Source organism: Oenanthe melanoleuca, chromosome 5, assembly GCF_029582105.1.
Source record: "Oenanthe melanoleuca isolate GR-GAL-2019-014 chromosome 5, OMel1.0, whole genome shotgun sequence".
NCBI lineage: Eukaryota > Metazoa > Chordata > Aves > Passeriformes > Muscicapidae > Oenanthe > Oenanthe melanoleuca.
The window spans coordinates 7,645,106-7,662,233 of record NC_079339.1 but is presented as its reverse complement, the minus strand read 5'-3'; the positions used below and the strand labels follow the sequence as shown (position 1 = coordinate 7,662,233).

Sequence of the window (17,128 nt, the reverse complement as noted above, 5' to 3'; positions counted from 1 at the left end):
CCGATTACCTTAAATGCTTGTTACAGCGTGGGGTTTAACTTCCCCCTCTAAAAGGTATTTGGAGTGTTGTGACATTATTTTCTTGTTGTTTAGACTTTGAAACAAGACAGCATGGTGGAGTCCATGCAGCTGGACCTGGACCAGACAAATGAAGAGCTTGACAAGTTGAATTCAAGCCATTTGGAGGAGAGGTCTCAACTCATTCAGGATCTGCAGAAATGTGAAAGAGAAATTGATAATCTGAAAGAAGCACTGGCAGAAAAAGACAAGGAGATGTCTGTCCTGTCTCTGAACATGACAGAATATTCAGAGCAGCTTATGATCCTGAAACATCAAGTGCAATGCAAAGAGGAGGAGATGCGAGGTTTGGAAGAGGCTTTATCAAAGGCTAAAAGGGAAATGCATTTGTTGAAGGAAGTACAGACAGCTGATGTGAGAGATGCCAGCATGAGGATCTCTGTGCTTTCTGAGCAGAGTGACATCATGAGAATGGAACTGGAGAGAGTTAGAGCTGACAATGAAGCTAAAACCAAAGAAAACGAGGAATTAATAAGGCAAAGCACTGAAAACAGCATGACAATTAAGGATCTCTGCTCTGAAATCAAGGCGAACAACGTTGCGTACCATAACAAGCTCGCAGAGTGCGAGTCACAAATTACTCTGCTGAAAGAGCAAATTACTAAATCATCTGAAAAGCTGCAAGAAACAGAGGATAAACAAAGAAAAGAAACAGAATATTTGAAATCTCAGCTTGAGGAAAGCAATGAGCTGAAGGAAAAATGGAACAGTGTGCTTAAAGAAGAAGAGAGCAAAGCACAGACATTGGAAAATGAGTTAAAGTCAATTAAAGATTCATACAACAAACTGGTTTTGGAAAACACTAAAAAAGATGAGGAATTGGCTGAGTTATCCAGAAAGCTCACAGAACATACTGATTATGAGGAAAGAGCTAAAAAAGAGTTGCAAGAGAAACAAGAGCTCATTATTTCATTAGAGCAGAGACTTGGGGCTTTGGAGGAGCAGAATGAAGAGACTAAACTTAAATTAACTGGGGATCTGAAAGCCAAAGAGACATGTTGCAAAGAACTTAATGACCAATTAAATGAAATGCATAAACAAATTAAAAAACAGGAGATAGAGACACAGGAGAAAGCTTCAGCTAATTACCAATTGCAGGCAGATCTTGAAGGGAAACAAGAAAAATTGGCAGAGCAAATAAAAGCAAATGAAAATCTGAAAAAGAGGATAGATACAATGGAAAAAGAGAAGGAGCAGCTAATCAGAGAAAATGAGAATTTGTCCAAACTCCTAGATGTAAAAGAGTGCGAGTTGTTAAAGAAAACCCAGGCTGTGGCAGAATTGGAGAATAAGTTATCTTTTAGCACTGCTGAATATGAAAAAACTCTTTCAGTAGTAAATTCTGATAAAAACACACTGGCAAAAGAGATTGAACAACTGTCAGTAGTTGCTAAGCAAAAGGAAAGTTCAGTTGCAGAACAGCTGAGGGAGAAAACAAAGGAATGTAATGTGCTGGCTGAGCAGTTGTCTGAAAGCAAGAAACAGACCCAACAGTTGCATGAACAAGTGCAATCACTGCTCATTCAGCTGAAGGAGATTAGAGATGAAGAAATAAAGAAAGAGGAAATGTTAAATAATAAATTATCTGAATGCAGTGGTCTAATCCAAGAGCTCAGCCATAGCAAGGAAAAGAATTTACTCCTACAGGAAAAAATTCAAAGCATAACTTTGGATTTTGAAACTGCAAACAGGTCACTAGAAGAGAAAAATCTTCAAAATGATTCATTACGGAAGGAAATGGAAGAGAGTAAGCTTTGTGTTGTAGAATTGCAGGATGAAATAAAAAATCTTAAAGATGAAAAAACTAAATTGATGCAGTTGGTAGAGGAAAGAGACCTAGCTGTGGAAAGTCAGGGTTCAGAACTTGAGAAGTTTCAGAGGCAAATTTTTGAAAAAATGGAAGAAAATACAGTGTTAAATAATCAGCTACAGTTATTAAGCAAAGAAGTGGATGTGCTTAGGCATGAAAAGGAGGACTTCTCAGGCTTATTGAGTGAGAGGTCACATGAATGTAAACGTCTCCAGTCTGAAATTGCTTCAGCAAGGCACCAAGCACAAACAGCAGCTCTGGAAAATGAGAAATTGAAAGCAGACATAGAGACAGTTAACGTTACAGTAATCAAAAAGTCAGAGGAAATAGCTGCTTTAACTTCACACCTGTCCCAACAAAGTCATAATATTTTAGATTTGAAGGACCAAATTGACAGCCTATTGATGGAGAAAGAAAACTTAAAAATTGCCTTTGAGGAAAAAGAAACTCTCCTTTCTGAAAAAGAGGCTTTGATTCAGGAAGTGAAAGATAAAGTGGCAGGACAAGAGCAATATGTGGAACTGATTTCAGATCTGCGATGCCAAATACAAGCCCTGAACTTTGAAACCAATGAGCTCAGACACGCAATGCAGGAAAAAGAAGATGAATTTAAAAGGCAAGCCCAAGAACTTAAGTTATTAAAAGATAAATCTGAAGAGTCTGATGTACTTAGGGTTCAACTGTCTGAGAATATGGAAGTTATTTCTGACCTTCAAAGTCAACTTAAAAACATGACAAACCAGTTATCCCAGTTGAATAATTCAATTGTACAGAAAGATGCATCTTTAAAACAAAAGGTAGATGAATGCATCAGTTTAAAAGCACAGCTTTCTGAGGTACAGGATTCTTGTGTTGTGCAGGAGAAACAGTTACAGCTTTTAGCCTCTGAAGCAGAACAGTTAAAAGTACTTGTTTCAGAAAAAGAATCAACCATCAACAGTATTTTGATACTCAGTGAGAATTTAAAGATGAAACTTCAAGAGAAAGAGACTGAGTTTGGTGTTTTAAAGAAACAGATGGGGAAGCTGCAGGAAATGAAAGAGAATTTCCAAAAAGAAATAGAGCATCAGAAGAATGTAATAATTGAGAGGGACAGGTTTTTATCAGAGAAGGAGGAAAAAGCAAGGAAAGATGAAGAGAAGACACATTTAATTTCTCAGCTCCAAAGTCAGGTCTGTGAACTAACACAAGAACTTCAAAACTCTAAAGAGCTAGTCCGTGAGAAAGAAAATGCCTTTTTATCTCTCCAGGAGAAAATTGAAGCACAGTATGAGCTGAGAACTGAGTTGCACGTGGCTCTTGGGCAGAAGGAGGAAGTTATTGCTGGGCTGCTTAATTCCTTAAAGGAGAAAGATGTCAGTGTACAGTTGGCAGAGAGCAGTGTTAATGCTCTTTCTAGTGAGATTGACATTCTCAGATCCAAATTAGAAGAAAGTGGAACAGCCATGATGAACCTGACTGAGGAATTTCAGGAAAAAAATGAGAAGCTTGATAATCATCAGAAAAAAATTGATTCTTTGACTGTTGAACTTGACTCTCTTAAAAATGAGCACCAAAAAGCACTAGTCCAAATAAATACCCAGGAACAAGAACTACAGCAGAAAGACTTGGCTGTGGAGTCTCTGCGTGTAACATGCACTGAACAGGCAGAGAAATTGGAATGTTTGAAGTTGGAGTTCAAAAACATAAATTCCAAATCATCTCAAGACTGCCATGACAACGCACTTTTAATAAACAATCTTCAGTGTCAGGTGGAGTCTTTAGAGAAAGAAAAATCCCTGTTGCAAGATGATGTTGGTAAACTGATGGCTGAAAACACTCAGCTTGCTGCATCTCAGGCTGATTTGCAAAAGAAATTGGAAGAGCTCTGGGAAATCCATGAAAAACTAGAAACCAGTGAGAATTATGCAAGGATGCAGATAGATGCTGTCAAACTGCAGATGAAGACTGAAAAAGAGAAGTTACAGATGCAGGTTAGTGTGAAGGGTGAAGAATTTTCTAAATTAGAATTTAAGTGTCAAACTCTAGAACAAAGTCTGCTTGAGTTGGAAAACAAATGGGTGACAGAACTTGATAGGGCAAATTCACAAAATAATGATCTTGCTGAGCAATTGAGCAGTTTAGAAAGTGAAATGAAATCAAAAGATAGCAAAATCCAGTCCTTGCAGCAAGAGCTGGATCTTATAAAAGAGAAAATAACTCAGAGCTTATCTCCATTACTTAGTAGTAGGCTTTTATGGAAAGAAAAGGCACAAACTTCAGATTCTGAACTGCAGCCAACTGATAGTAAAACTCAGTTGGAAAAATTCTCCGCTCTGGTAGATGCTATTCTGAGCAAAGAAACAGAAGGAGAACGTTTGCAAGTGGCACTTTCAGAAAAACAGAAAGAAATAGACACTATGAAAGATGAATTAAGAAGTATGGAGTCACTTGAGAAGCAGAAGGAGGTGCTGCAGAGTGACATGGAAAAGATGAAGGGCAAATACACATCTGAAATGGAATGTCTGTCAAAAGAAATGGTGTCACTCAAGGAAACATTAGGCAAACAAGTGTGTCTCCTGAAAAAAAGGGAGAAGTCTTTGGCAGAAGTAAATGAGCAGGTGAAATTTCTTCAAGACAAGATGAATAAATCAGAAGAAATGGTGAGAACTAGTCAAGAAGAGCTGCAGGCTGAAGGCAAAAAAGTAGCAAGTCTCCTTGAAGAAATGAGGGAAAAAGATCACCTCATCAAAAACTTAACTTCCCAAGTCAATCAGCAGAAGGATTTAATTTCTGGTCTAAGTCAGCAAATAAAAGAAAAAGACTCTTCTATTACCCAGATCATGGAGTCATTGTCTAATGAAATGCTGAATTTTTCTGAAGAGAGGAGTACATTAAATGCCAAACTGCAAGACCTTGAATCTGTTCATAATAGTTTAGTGGCAGAGCTAAACCGAGTATTGCAGGAACTCGGGGATTGTAAAAAAGAGCTGGAACAAAACCAGATTATGTTAAGCAGTAGAGAAACTGAGTTTAAAGATTTGGTGAATGAAAAAGAGGAGATGAAGTGTAGTCTTGAGAAAATGGGCAAGGAAAAAGATAATCTGAAAAAGAAGCTTCAAGCGGCATTGATAGTAAGAAGAGATCTAATGCAAAAAGTTGGGAAATTAGAAAAGAGTGGACAGGAAGAAATAGAAAAAGAGCAGAAAAAAGCAGAGGAGCTATTGAAGCAAGTTAATGAGTTAACAGACAAACTGAAACTAACTGAAGGACGAAATAATGATTTGGAGTCTCACCTTGGCACTTTGAAACAACAACTTGTAGAAAAAGATGCCAAGATAAGTGATCTCACCAAAACCTTATCTTCAAGAGCATCCTATTTAGAGGAACTTCAGCACAATATCACAAAACTGAATGATGTCATAGCTGAAAAACAAAATGTTTGTGAGCAAAACATAAAATCTTTAGGGGAGAAGGATTGTATGCTTGCTCATCTGCAATCTGTGCTTGATGAAAGAGAAAGGGCATATCAAGAGGAACGTTCTCTGTTGCTCTTGACTCTTGAAGAGGTGAAGTCTGAGCTTAAAAAGAAGGAAGAATTGTTGAAAAATTCCAGTTTAGAAGAGCTTGGTTCAAGTGCTGGAGACAGAAATGAGTGTCTGAATCCCAACAGTGATGTTAATGCCATGAATCAATTACAAAAAGAAAAAGAAGCCTTACAGAGGGAGGTTTTGGTCATGGAAGAAGATACGAAAAAATTCCAGCAAAAACGGGAAGAACATGTGAAACTGGCAGCAGATTTTGTTGAACAAAAAGCCCACCTTGAGCAGCTTAGGCAAGAACATAAGGCACTCTGGGAAGTTCTCCAAACAAAATGTAAAGAGCTGGGCTTTAACCTGTTAGAAGGGATGGAGCTGATTCCACCCAAGGCACTGCTGGGAGGAGAACAAGCTGACCCAATGAATTTGGAATCAGACAAACCAAGAAACAAGTTTCAGGTTGCATCCTTGAAAGAGTCAGAAAACATGATTACTTCAGTGCCAAGTGAAGACATCAAGCTAAAAGAACTAAGAAGTGATTATGCAAAACTTCAGGAGGAAGCAGAGTTGCTAAGGAAAGAGTTGAGAAAAATATTGGTTGAATTCAGTGATGATAAAGAAGAAATAATCAGTTTAAAGTCTTTGAGACAGGAGGAGCAATGTCAGAGCAGCTTGTTGGAGGACATAAAGCATCTACAGAAAAAGTTGAAAGCACATCAGACTGAAACTGTAGAGCTCAAGGCAGTGCTTGAACATGTGAATAATGAGAAAAAAGCACTTCTTAAAAAAAGTGAAGAGGATTACAGGATGAGCCAGCAGGAACTGCAGCAGTCAAGAATTGAAGCTAAGCAGGAGGTTGCAGGAAAGAATGAGGAAATAGAAGCACTGAGATGTTCACTTACGGATTTAAAAGAGAAACTTGGTCTGGAAAAAGACTTACTCAACAAAGCTGTAAAGGAAGGCCAGGAAGAAGCCCACCATTACAAAACAGCATTTGAAGACATGAAGAGTGAAAAAGAGAAACTTCTCAGCTCTTTGGAAAAGTCCAATTTGGAACTAATTAAGATGAAAAAGGATGTAGAACGTTTCAGTGAAGAAAATAAAAATCTTGTAGCAGAGCTGTGTATGCTGCGTGAGAAGGCTGAGATGAGTAAACCTGTCGTGTTGGGCAAAGAGCTTAAAGATGAAAATGGGACTGAAAAGAAACTGGGAGAGGTTAGTTCAGAAAGTAATTGCCTTCAAGGAAATTTGGAAGGAAAAGTCACTGTTTTTCAACTGTCAGAGACTGATTACTCTGGGAAAGTTAAACTGAGAGAAGCAACAGAATATGAAATCCAGAAACAAATGCAAACGATGGAAGAGCCACTGGCAAAACCTGCAAATTTAAATGATTCCAAAGCCCAAGAGCAACGAGCTGTAACAGAAGAGAGATCCAGAGAGCGCCTCCAAAGGAAATTGCAGGCAGCTTTAATATCACGTAAAGAAGCCCTGAGAGAAAATAAGTGTCTAAAGGAACAGATTGATCAGCTGATGTTGGAAAAAGAAGAACTGGTGAACAAGACAGGAATGCTGGAGCACTTCCTAGAGCTTGGCAGAGAAAAGGAGAGGTCAAGTGCTGTGGCTTCATTGTCCGGACAGGAGAGCCTTGCTTTGGAAAATGCGAGGCTGCTGACCGAAAATGAAAACCTCACTGCAGCATGTGAAAGTTTGAAATCCACCATGGAGTCCATAGTTCAGGAAAAAGAGGCCTTTTCTTTCCAATTGAATACCTTAAAAGATTCTCAGACAGTTGAATTGACAGGATGGAAGGCTAAACATAGTGAATTAAAGCAGGAGTATGAGTCGCTTCTTCAGGCATATGAGAATATCAGTAGTAAAGTGGCAGATATGAGGCAAGTCATTGATCTCAGTAGGAAAGAGAAACAAGAGGCTGTTCAAAGACTGAGGGAAGGGCAATCTGAAAAGGAGGCTCTGCAGAAGCATTTACAAAATCTCCTTGATGAAAATGAGGTTATTAAGAACCAACTGAAAAAACTCGGTGAATCCAAGAAAATGGAGGTTGAGGAGTTGCAGAGCAAAGCAGAAAGGCAGATCCGTGAGCAGGAGGCCAGGATGCATGAACACCAGGATCGCCTGTGTGAGCTCACTGAGCAGAACCATCAGCTTATGGAGGAGAATGAGCAGCTGAAACAAACCTCTGAAAACCTAAAACAGGCTTTAGAGAAAATTCAGAATGAAAATGATGTCCTTCATAATAACATCACTGTAACTAAAGCAGCCTTGGAAGAGCTGCAGGTTCAAATGGAAGTGTACCAAAATGATACACAATCCAAAATCAGTGATGCATTATGCAAGAATGAATCACTGTTAAAGGACATTAATGTGTTAAAGGATAAACTCTCTGAAAAAGAACAAGCTGTGCTTGTCCTAGAACAAGAAAGAAAGTTAATTTCAGAAAAAGCGCAAGAAACTGAGAAATCTTTGTTCCACAAAACTCATTGTCTAACAAAGCTGGACATGGAATGTAAAAGTCTAACACAAGAAATAGTTAGCCTAAATGAAAAAGTCAAGATTTTAAAGGATGACAAGTGTTTGTTACAGGAAGAATTAGAAAATGTACAAGAAAGCTCTTACAAAGTAAAGAATGAGAGAGAATTTCTTGAGACAGAATTGCTTCATCACGTTAAAAAAGTTGATCATCTTACTGATAGGATGAAATCTGCCCAGGTACAGAATAGCTTGCTGTTACAGCAGCTGGAAGAGTTAAAGGCAGAAAAATCTAATGTGGTTAGAGAAAAGGAAGAGCAGCAGCTCCATCTTGTAAAGATATTTGAGGAGAAGGTGAAAAGTGCTCAGAGGGATAATAATGGGACTAAAAACAAAACAAAAGAATTGCAGGAACTCTTAAAGGAGAAACAGCAGGAGATCAACCAATTGCAAAAGGATTCTATAAAGTTCCAGGAGCTGATCCTGGATTTGGAAAGATCTGTGAAATTGTCACAGACAAAAAATGAAAAGTTCGAAAAGGACTTAAGTAATGCATCAGAAAAGCTGGCAGAATCAAATGATGAGATACTTCATCTCAAGGGAAAGCTTTCTGCACAGATGAACCTGTTGGATCAGTCAAAGAGGGAAGTGGACAGGCTTAAAGAAGAGAATTTAAACTGGAGGAAAGAACTTCAGAAAAAGGGAGATGAACTGCAGCTTCAAAAGAGAGGATATGAGACACAATTGGAATTTCATCTCCAGCAGCTGAAACTGCTTCACAAGAGTGAAATTTCGGACCTGGAGAAAAGACATGGTGCACTTGAGAGAGAAAAGGATCGGGCGATGAGTGAGGCTCAGGGTTTGCAGGAGGAAGTCAGCATGAAGGACTCTCAGAACAAGCAACTGCAGACAGAGCTGAATGCAGCTCTGGCACGATTGGCTGCTTTCACAAAGTGCATGTCCTCCCTTCAGGATGACAGGGACAGGGTCATCACCGAGATGAAAAACTGGGAAATGCAGTTCAAAGAGGCCATCCAAAACAAGGAGAAGCAGCTGGAAGACAGTAACAAAAGAATAGTGGCCTTGCAAGATGAATTGAAAGATAAAATGACTCAGATTCAAGAACTAAATATCAAATATTCTGTGGTAGAGGAAACAAAGGATGAATTGTACTTGAGGCAAAAATCTGTTGATATGCAACGCTATGAAGAGCTCTGTAGGATAAAGGAAGAAAATACCTTCTTTTTTAACAGACAGCAAGAGCTGGAGAGTGTCCTTCAGTCCAAAGAAGCAGCTTTGCAAGCACTCCTGAAAGAAAATAATTCTCTTAATCATCTCATAGAGAATAGTAAGAGTGCAGGAAGAGAGATAAAAGCTCTGGAAAGTAATTTTACAAGACAGGAGCAAGAATTGCAAGAGCTTCTAGTGGAGAAGGAAAAAATGAATGCTGAATTGCAAAAGCAGATGACCATTTCTGAGCAAATGAAGATCATGTTAAATAATAAAGACAAAGAAATTTCCTTACTTATTTCTTCAAAAGGGGATGAAATTTCAGATTATCTGATTCAGGTACAGACTCAACATAGGAATCAGATCAAAGAGTATGAACTTCAGGTAAGGTCTTTGCAGATGGATAGACAGCAAGCTGAGGAGTCCTGTCAGAAGCTGGAAAACGAGCTGAGAAATCTCCAGGTAAAAGCAGAAAAAGCAGGTCAGGATAAGGCTGTGATTGCCAGTGAAATAGATGCCTTTAAAAAATCCATGTCATCTCTCCAGAATGACCGGGATGATCTTTTTACCAGATACAAGGAGCTGGAACATCTTCACCAGGATGTCTTAAACCAGAGGGACAGTCTTCTAGTTGGTAGTGCAAGTGAGACTAATGCTTTGAAACAGGAGTTAAGGGTCCTCCTCAATAGGATAGATGATCTGCATTCTGAAAATGCAATGCTGAGTGCACAGCTGATAAAATACAGGGAAGATCTTAACCAGGTTTTATCTCTGAAAGACCATCAGCTGAAGGACTTACTTAAGCAGAAATTGGAATGTATTAAAAGCCTTGAGCATGAAAAATATGATCTTCAAAAACAAATAAAAGAGATGCAGCTTTCTAGTGAACTGCAGAAGGAGACTGCTGTGGCTTTGGAACATGAAAATAAAAAACTGGCATCTAAAGTAAGGGATTTAGAATCTCTAATAGTATCACTAAACAAAGAGAAACTTGTTTCTGAATCTGGAGAGAAGCTGCTAAGTAGTGAGAGTATTCAGAAAAAAGAATCCAATGGGCAGCATGGAGGAAAGCTTCAGAAGAAGGTTCAGGAACTCCAGAAATCCAGAGGCAGAAATGCAGATGAGGAATGTAGTGGGACTCTTTTGAGTCTTGAGGATGGAGATAAACCTGATTCTTCTGCAGAGAAGATGCTGCTCAAAGTTCAGTCTCAAAACAGTGAGTTGAGATCCCAAAATGAGGCCTTTGGGAAAGCAATGACTGCTCTGCAGAACGACAGAGATCGGATCATAGAAGACTTTAAAGTTCTTCAGAGCAAATACACCTCTGATCTCAAGACTGAAAGAAAAAAAGGAGATGAACTTTCAGCTGAATTGAAGGGGTTTAAATGCCAGCTCATGAATATCCTCAGAGAAAACTCTCTTCTGGATGGGGCTGTCCTTGATGCTGCAGATCAGGTTACCCTTGCTCAGGTGGTTGATGACATTGGAAGTGTCTGTAGGACTTTAGTCAGTCGGGAGCTGGAGGTGAGCAGGCTCTCAGCTGAGTGTGGGAATTATGCCCAGCAGATTGAAGCGTTTGCCAAGGCTATGGCCAGTCTCCAGGATGACCGAGACAAATTGCTGCAGGAGCTCAGCCATCAGAAGGTAACTTCTGAAGCCAAGCAGGGCACGGCTTTGTTTCCTATTGATTGCAGCAGCATCAATGAGACAAATTATTTTAAAAGTAGTTTTGATGTGCCTCAGAACAATGGGGAAACTTTGGTAAGTTGTAATTAGCCGCATGGCTCTGTAATTTTATTCTTCGTGCAGAGAATGCTCAGAGACATGATGGATTCTGGAGTTTACCTTTGTAGATTGTGTGAGTGCTGAGATAGCACTGTGTGCCCAGAGGAGGTGTGTTTACAATTTTAAGAGTTAAGGTAATTACCCTGTTAAACAAAGCAAATGGGGAAAACCTTAGTCTGTAATTAGAATTTTAGCACTAATCTAACTTCACCCATCTAGTTGCCATCCCAGTTCACTAACGATGTTTATTAAACCTAGGCTAAAGAAGGAGCCAGCCTTGCAGCTGTTGAAATATCCAAGCTAAAGGCCCAGGTTGATGATTTGGAGAGGGCTTTGCATCAGACAAAAGCCTTCCAGGCAGAAACCGAGAGAGAGATCACATCATACCAGAATGAGCTGGCTGGATTAAGGTATAACAGTACAATTTTATCCTCTTCATTGATTTGTGTAGAATACATAATCACTTAACATCTGATGTTTTATGTTCAGAATGGAAAAAAACCTCCTCCTCTCTGAGTCCCAGGCGCTGAGGAATCAGTGTCAGATCACAGTGGCTGAGAAAGACCGGCAGATTGCTGAGCTTCAGAGGATGCAGCAAGACATGATTGGGAAGAAGACACTCCCAGCTGGCAGCAGTTATCCAGTCAAGGTAAAGAAATGGAATGCAAAGTGGAAGGTAGCAGTTTATTGTCTGAAATTTGCAGCCCGCTTCTCAGAAGAGCGGCCTATAGTAATCCTGTAAGTTACTGTCTTAAATTAGTTAAATCCAGAATGTAAATGGAAGAAGTTGAAAAAAAAAATTAAATTGGGTTATTTCTTTCAGATTTATTATGGCTGTAACCCATTTCCAGGGACAGGCTTTTTAAGAGGATCAAAAAAGAGCTTGGTGGTTTACATGGACACCAGGTTTCAGAGTTTGTACAGCTGATGCAGAGAGGTTTTCAACACCTAAAGAAGTTCATTCTTCAGAGCCTAAATCCATGTCTAGTTCCTGCAGATTGGATTAGGGCCTGACTGGGGGAGAAAGGGGAATGGAAGAGTTCTTGTCCTTCCCCTGAAGCACCTGGAGCTGGCTTCTGCCAGGAAAAAAATACTGGATTTAGAAAGGCAGCAGCTGACACCCAGGCTGGCAAATGCCTTTTTGTAGACTCTCATGAAAGATTCAGGGAAAGTACTATTTTAGAGTAATATTCTTACTTATCTTTTCTGTGCCAAAGGAAGGAAGCAGTACTCATTTTAATTTCATTAAAACCAGCATTTTAGTTGCCAAAGTTTGAATGCTGTTCATTTTCTGTGATTATAATAATGAATAAGAGCTATTGACCAGTAATGTCTGTGGGTATTGGAGTATTTTATGTGGTAAAAACCTTTTATTTCATGGTTGTATGGGTGAATAGATTCCATAAAGCATTCGAGATGGCACATATCCCTCCTTTATTGGAAATTAATATCAAAATGTTGAGCTGCCAAAGATAAAGAAGGCCAAAATCGTAAATTGGTAATAAATGTTTTGTTTTCAAAGTGGATTATTTTGGCTTTAAATTCATATTTACCGAACAGCTGTTTTAGAAATCATGAATACAATACTTTATTAGCTTGGAAATAATTTTTGAAAGGTGTTTTATGTTAATCCTTTGCTATTTCCCCCCTATTTTTTTTGTCCTTCACATTATTTGCAAATTAAAAATTAGGTTGGGTTGCCTTTTTGTGGTAATTTTTTTGTTATTTTTTAATGCAAGTATTAACACTATATATATATTCTAAAAAAATTGTATTTAAAGTGTCTTTCAATTGTATTATTAAGTTGTGAGAAGGAAATAATCTTGTGAAAAGGGAATTCTCTAGGGTATATTTAGTGTTGGGGTTGTGGATTATTTAGAGAGCTCTGTACCGTTTACCCTGAATGTCCTGATATCTTTAAGGCTTTAGAAACTGCCTCCCTTGCTGGAAGTGCAGATGGAGCAGAGGAAATCAAACGTGTCCTGGCTGAGAAGAACCAGCTGCAGACTGAGCTGCAGCGCTGTCTCCAGGAGATGCAGCAGAAGGACCTGCACTTCCAGCAGATTAATTCCAAGGTACCTTGGAACAAAAACCCTGATCCTGAAAAGCTCACATGAATCAGGGCTAGAGTGGTGGTGTCTTGCATGACTGAATGGTATTCTGCTTTGAATAGTAGATATTTTAGAAGAACTCAGCCTAGACATTCAGTTAAATGTCAGTTTCCTTTCTGCCAGACTTTCCTGACTTGATGTTTGTCTGAGAGGTTTATTTGACTGCATTCTGAAGACATTGATGAACCTCTGAGCTTCTACTCACAGTCAAATATTTTTCATTATAGACAGAAACAGCTGTCTGTCTTAGGGTAGAACAAGATTTCAGCTTCTGGTTTGGTGTCCTGATGGCAGGGGGAATCACTGCTCACTTTTTATTATTTCATCTGCTCATAAAACATCTTAAATCCCAACTGAACTGTGACCTTGCCAGAAAGTGGATGCAATTTTGAAACAGCAGGTCTCAAATCTTCAGGGGTTTCCTGGGTGAGTTAATTTTAATGGCTTCAATTTGAATTTCTCTCAGGTTGTGCAGTCAGCAGAAGAGAATGCTGTCCTATCTGCCCAGCTGAAGACTCTTTCCCAGACTCTGAGGGACAACCAGCTTCATTACAGTGATCTGCAAAATCGTTACTTAAGGCTGGAGAGGGAGTATCAGGCGATGCAAGTGACATCTTTCCAAGGCTCAGTTCAGGTAAACAGATACATGGAAAGGTTTTTAGGTTTCTTCTTCTGCACTTACTCTTTCCTGGTTTTCTTGCTAAAAATGAAGTAAAGTATTTTTTTGTAGTGACCCTGTACATTTGCTGGCCCCTGACTGAAGATAATTGTCTTTATTGTTGTTAAACTGGTCTAATTTGACTTTTCATTTAAGGAAGCTGTTTTATGTGGGGTTTTTTTTGTTTTAAAACATATTTTTTGAGTTGGTCTGAAGCTGGCAGAGATCGTTGGATGATCATTGCTTAGTGGATCAGGAAATTTAGTGATAATTTCACATCATTTGTGGATCATTTTACAATGCTTGAATTACATTTTCAGAAGTGAGATCTACATCACCAGTTCAGCATTTCAGTACCCTTTTCTAACCCCTAATACACATCTGTAAGATTGTTATTCAGGGTTGGAACTTCATGATTTTTAAGGTCCCTTCCAACGCAGTCGTTTATGATTCATCATTATTCCTTTATTTTTAAAAAGCTTTCCTGTATTGCCTTGGTTACTCATTAACAATCATTAATAGAACACCCTGAAATAGCATATGGGCACATACAGAAAACAACCCTTGACCTTCCATAAATGGAAGTAAATCTGAACAAGAACTGTAAATTAAAAATAAATGAATAACTGCCTTCTGGAATTGTGGATACATTTCTTTCCCCTCAGATGTTCTTGAGAAATGGAACTGAAAACATTAAGTGGCATGAAGAATTATCTGTTCCACTGTTTTGTGCTGCTTATGGCTTCTGTAATTGAAATAAAGTCTTTTGGCAAGTAGAAAAATGGTCACTTGTTTGGTATTTTTCCCCCCTTAATATTTTCTAGGATGAAACCAGAGCAGAAGTTCCCCCTGGAGCACCACGGGAGAGATCTGGGATTATTATGGAGATAGACAATACGGAGCTAAATGAGCTCAGGAAGAGGTCAGGACTCAGCATGTATTAGCAATATTATTTTCCTGACAGCTGTGTTGTGAGTGTGAAAGTAATGCTTTTCTATCCCTCTGAGGCATTTGTGTGGAGAAGGGGAAGGAGTGGATTTACAGTGGATTACATGAATCATAAGCCATATTCTTGAATTGTTATAATCTGGTAATACTTGCAGTTTGTATCTGTACGTAAATGTACTGATTATTGGTGACTTTATCTCAACATTTAAGCTAAAGTATCTTATTATAATTAAGTCTATCACAAAAAGGAAGATTTCCTAATAAAAAAAAACAACAATTCTTTGAGTCTATAAAATATTCATTTCAGATTTTAATTTGTCCCAGGCTTGCAGAGACTGAGCAGCAGTATGAGTCAGTGCAGCAGGGTCTCTCCCAGCTCACAGAAACACTGGCAGAGGAGAGGAAGAGGAGAGAAGCTGCCGAAGAGGCTCTTGGACTCTCTGAGGAGAGAAGTAACAGGTAAAACACAGATTATTTGTTTGCCTTTTATTTTTAGTGAGATTAGTGCGAGGTTTTCCTGTGGGTCTTGGATTTTTTTAAGATATTACTACTACTTCTACTAATAATAATGATAATAGTAATAGCAATAATAATAAATAAATCTGTGTGTGAGCCCACAGTGCCTGAAGCAATGAAAATCTGTGTGTTAAAAAGCCAAGTTAAACATTGGATCAAGAAAGTGTTTTAGGCTTTTGGATTTTTTTTTAATTTAATTTAATTTCATCTGTTAGATTCAACAGTCAGTGCTACATCTTGTTTTCCAGGTTAGGAAAAAAATTTCCCACATAACAACTTTAGCAGAGCCACTGGTTAGGTTGAAAATATCATTATGCACCTGCCTAAATATAGTGTTCCTCACTGCCACCACTGAAAATCACTGTTCAGTCAGCTGGTGATGATGGGGATTAATTCTGAATAATTGAAACACCTTGAGAGTAGATTGTAAATAGAGACTGAAAAAGACCTGGCAACATAAAGTGGTACCTTCCCTCAGTCATTTTAAGTAGGCAAAATAATGTTTTTTGTGTCAATTCAGTACTTAAAAGAGGAGATAATTCAGCAGTGCATGTCTCTGTGCCTTGAATTTTTCTCTAGATTTGAAGCAGGCAGTTACAGGTCTGTCCCCAGTGACTACACTGTCCAGATGGAAGCTGAGGAGGAGAGGGAAGCCTTAATCATCAATCCCAGTGAACACCTTGTTGTGAGAAAGGTAAGGGATTGGAAGCCTTTAAAAAGCTTGAATTACCAGCTCCTTAAAAGTGGTGGAAAAACATCCTTCATTTCTTTCTGTTGGGACTGTGAGTCCAAGATCAGCAGCTGTGTAAACTGTGCCAGAAAACACACTGCATATGTCCAGGTAAAAAGTATGTAATCATATTTATAATACACATGTGGCCATTAAATAGACTGTGTCTGCATTTAATTATGCATGCCCAAAATGCAGTATGCATATTTGTGTGGAGTTGCATAACACACAGCTTAAAAGATTAACTCCTTTCCCCTCTCATTAATGCTGGGTTTGGGGCCTTTAAATCATTTTGGTGTTTGGGATCGGTTGTGTTTTGGGGTCAGTTGCTATGTCAGTTCTGTTGTAGTGCCTCGGAAAGCCAGGCTGCAGTGGGGCTGTTCTGGTTTGTATTCCTGATTCTTCCTCTGATAACTTTTGTCTGTTCCTCAGATGAAAGGAGGAGCCCTTTCCGTGCGCCGCTGGCTCCGGGGGCGAAGCCTTTACTGCTCCAAGCTGCTGACGGCCCGAGCCAAATCCCGCTATTTATTCCTCACCTACCTGGTCACACTACACCTCCTTGTTCTCCTGTGCCTCACTGGTGTGCTCTGAATCCACTGCATTCCCTCGGTGGCTCCTTTCCCTGTGGGCAGTGCCAGTCCCAGCCCAGAGACTCCTTACATGCTGCTGTTTCACTATGCACTGGACACAGTCGTACAAATCCCTGGGACACCACACAGAATCTTGAGCTTCTCCAGTGAAATTCCTGCATATCACACTTTCTCCAAAGTTGACTTGAATTGCTCTTTAACAGTGGGATATTATATTTGCTAAGGAGAAAATATTCCCCTCTGCCCTATAAGGAAACTGCTGCATACAAGTTATTTAATACTGTTTGTGGGTACATAATGGTTGATTACTACTGAATGGGTTGTAAATCATATCTTTTCTATACAAATTTTATTTTAAGAGTTAAAATATAAATTCTAAAGGAATATCAAGCTATTACTGTATATTGGCTTCTTGATTATAACAAGGAGTTTTTTTGGAGTGCAATAAAGGAAGAACTACTGGAATTTTGATTTTCTTTGGTTGGTTGGGTGAGGTTTTTTTCTTTTTTTGGCTGAAAATAAAATAACTAAGATTCTTTGTCATTCAGTTTGTAAAGAAATCAAGATGCACAGATCAGTGTGTGATAATGAGGTAAGCTGATGATTAAAGATTCAGTAAAGGTTCACAGTTGAGGTGACATAAATATCTCCAACTTCTTATATTCTT

General features: G+C 38.9%; 1 protein-coding gene across 1 annotated transcript in view; it reads left to right on the top strand.

Annotated features, from left to right (window-relative positions):
- LOC130254234 (golgin subfamily B member 1-like) overlaps positions 1-16,926 on the top strand; it is a 34,035-nt gene extending 17,109 nt beyond the window's left edge. Inside the window, exons 21-29 of the mRNA XM_056493584.1 lie at positions 94-10,767; positions 11,167-11,318; positions 11,398-11,557; positions 12,831-12,983; positions 13,486-13,653; positions 14,502-14,599; positions 14,950-15,084; positions 15,721-15,835; positions 16,304-16,926. Of these exons, the coding sequence (XP_056349559.1) occupies positions 94-10,767; positions 11,167-11,318; positions 11,398-11,557; positions 12,831-12,983; positions 13,486-13,653; positions 14,502-14,599; positions 14,950-15,084; positions 15,721-15,835; positions 16,304-16,462 (11,814 nt within the window). The 3' untranslated portion in view covers positions 16,463-16,926. The remainder of the gene's footprint in view (positions 1-93; positions 10,768-11,166; positions 11,319-11,397; positions 11,558-12,830; positions 12,984-13,485; positions 13,654-14,501; positions 14,600-14,949; positions 15,085-15,720; positions 15,836-16,303) is intronic.
- Positions 16,927-17,128: the final 202 nt, after the last annotated feature.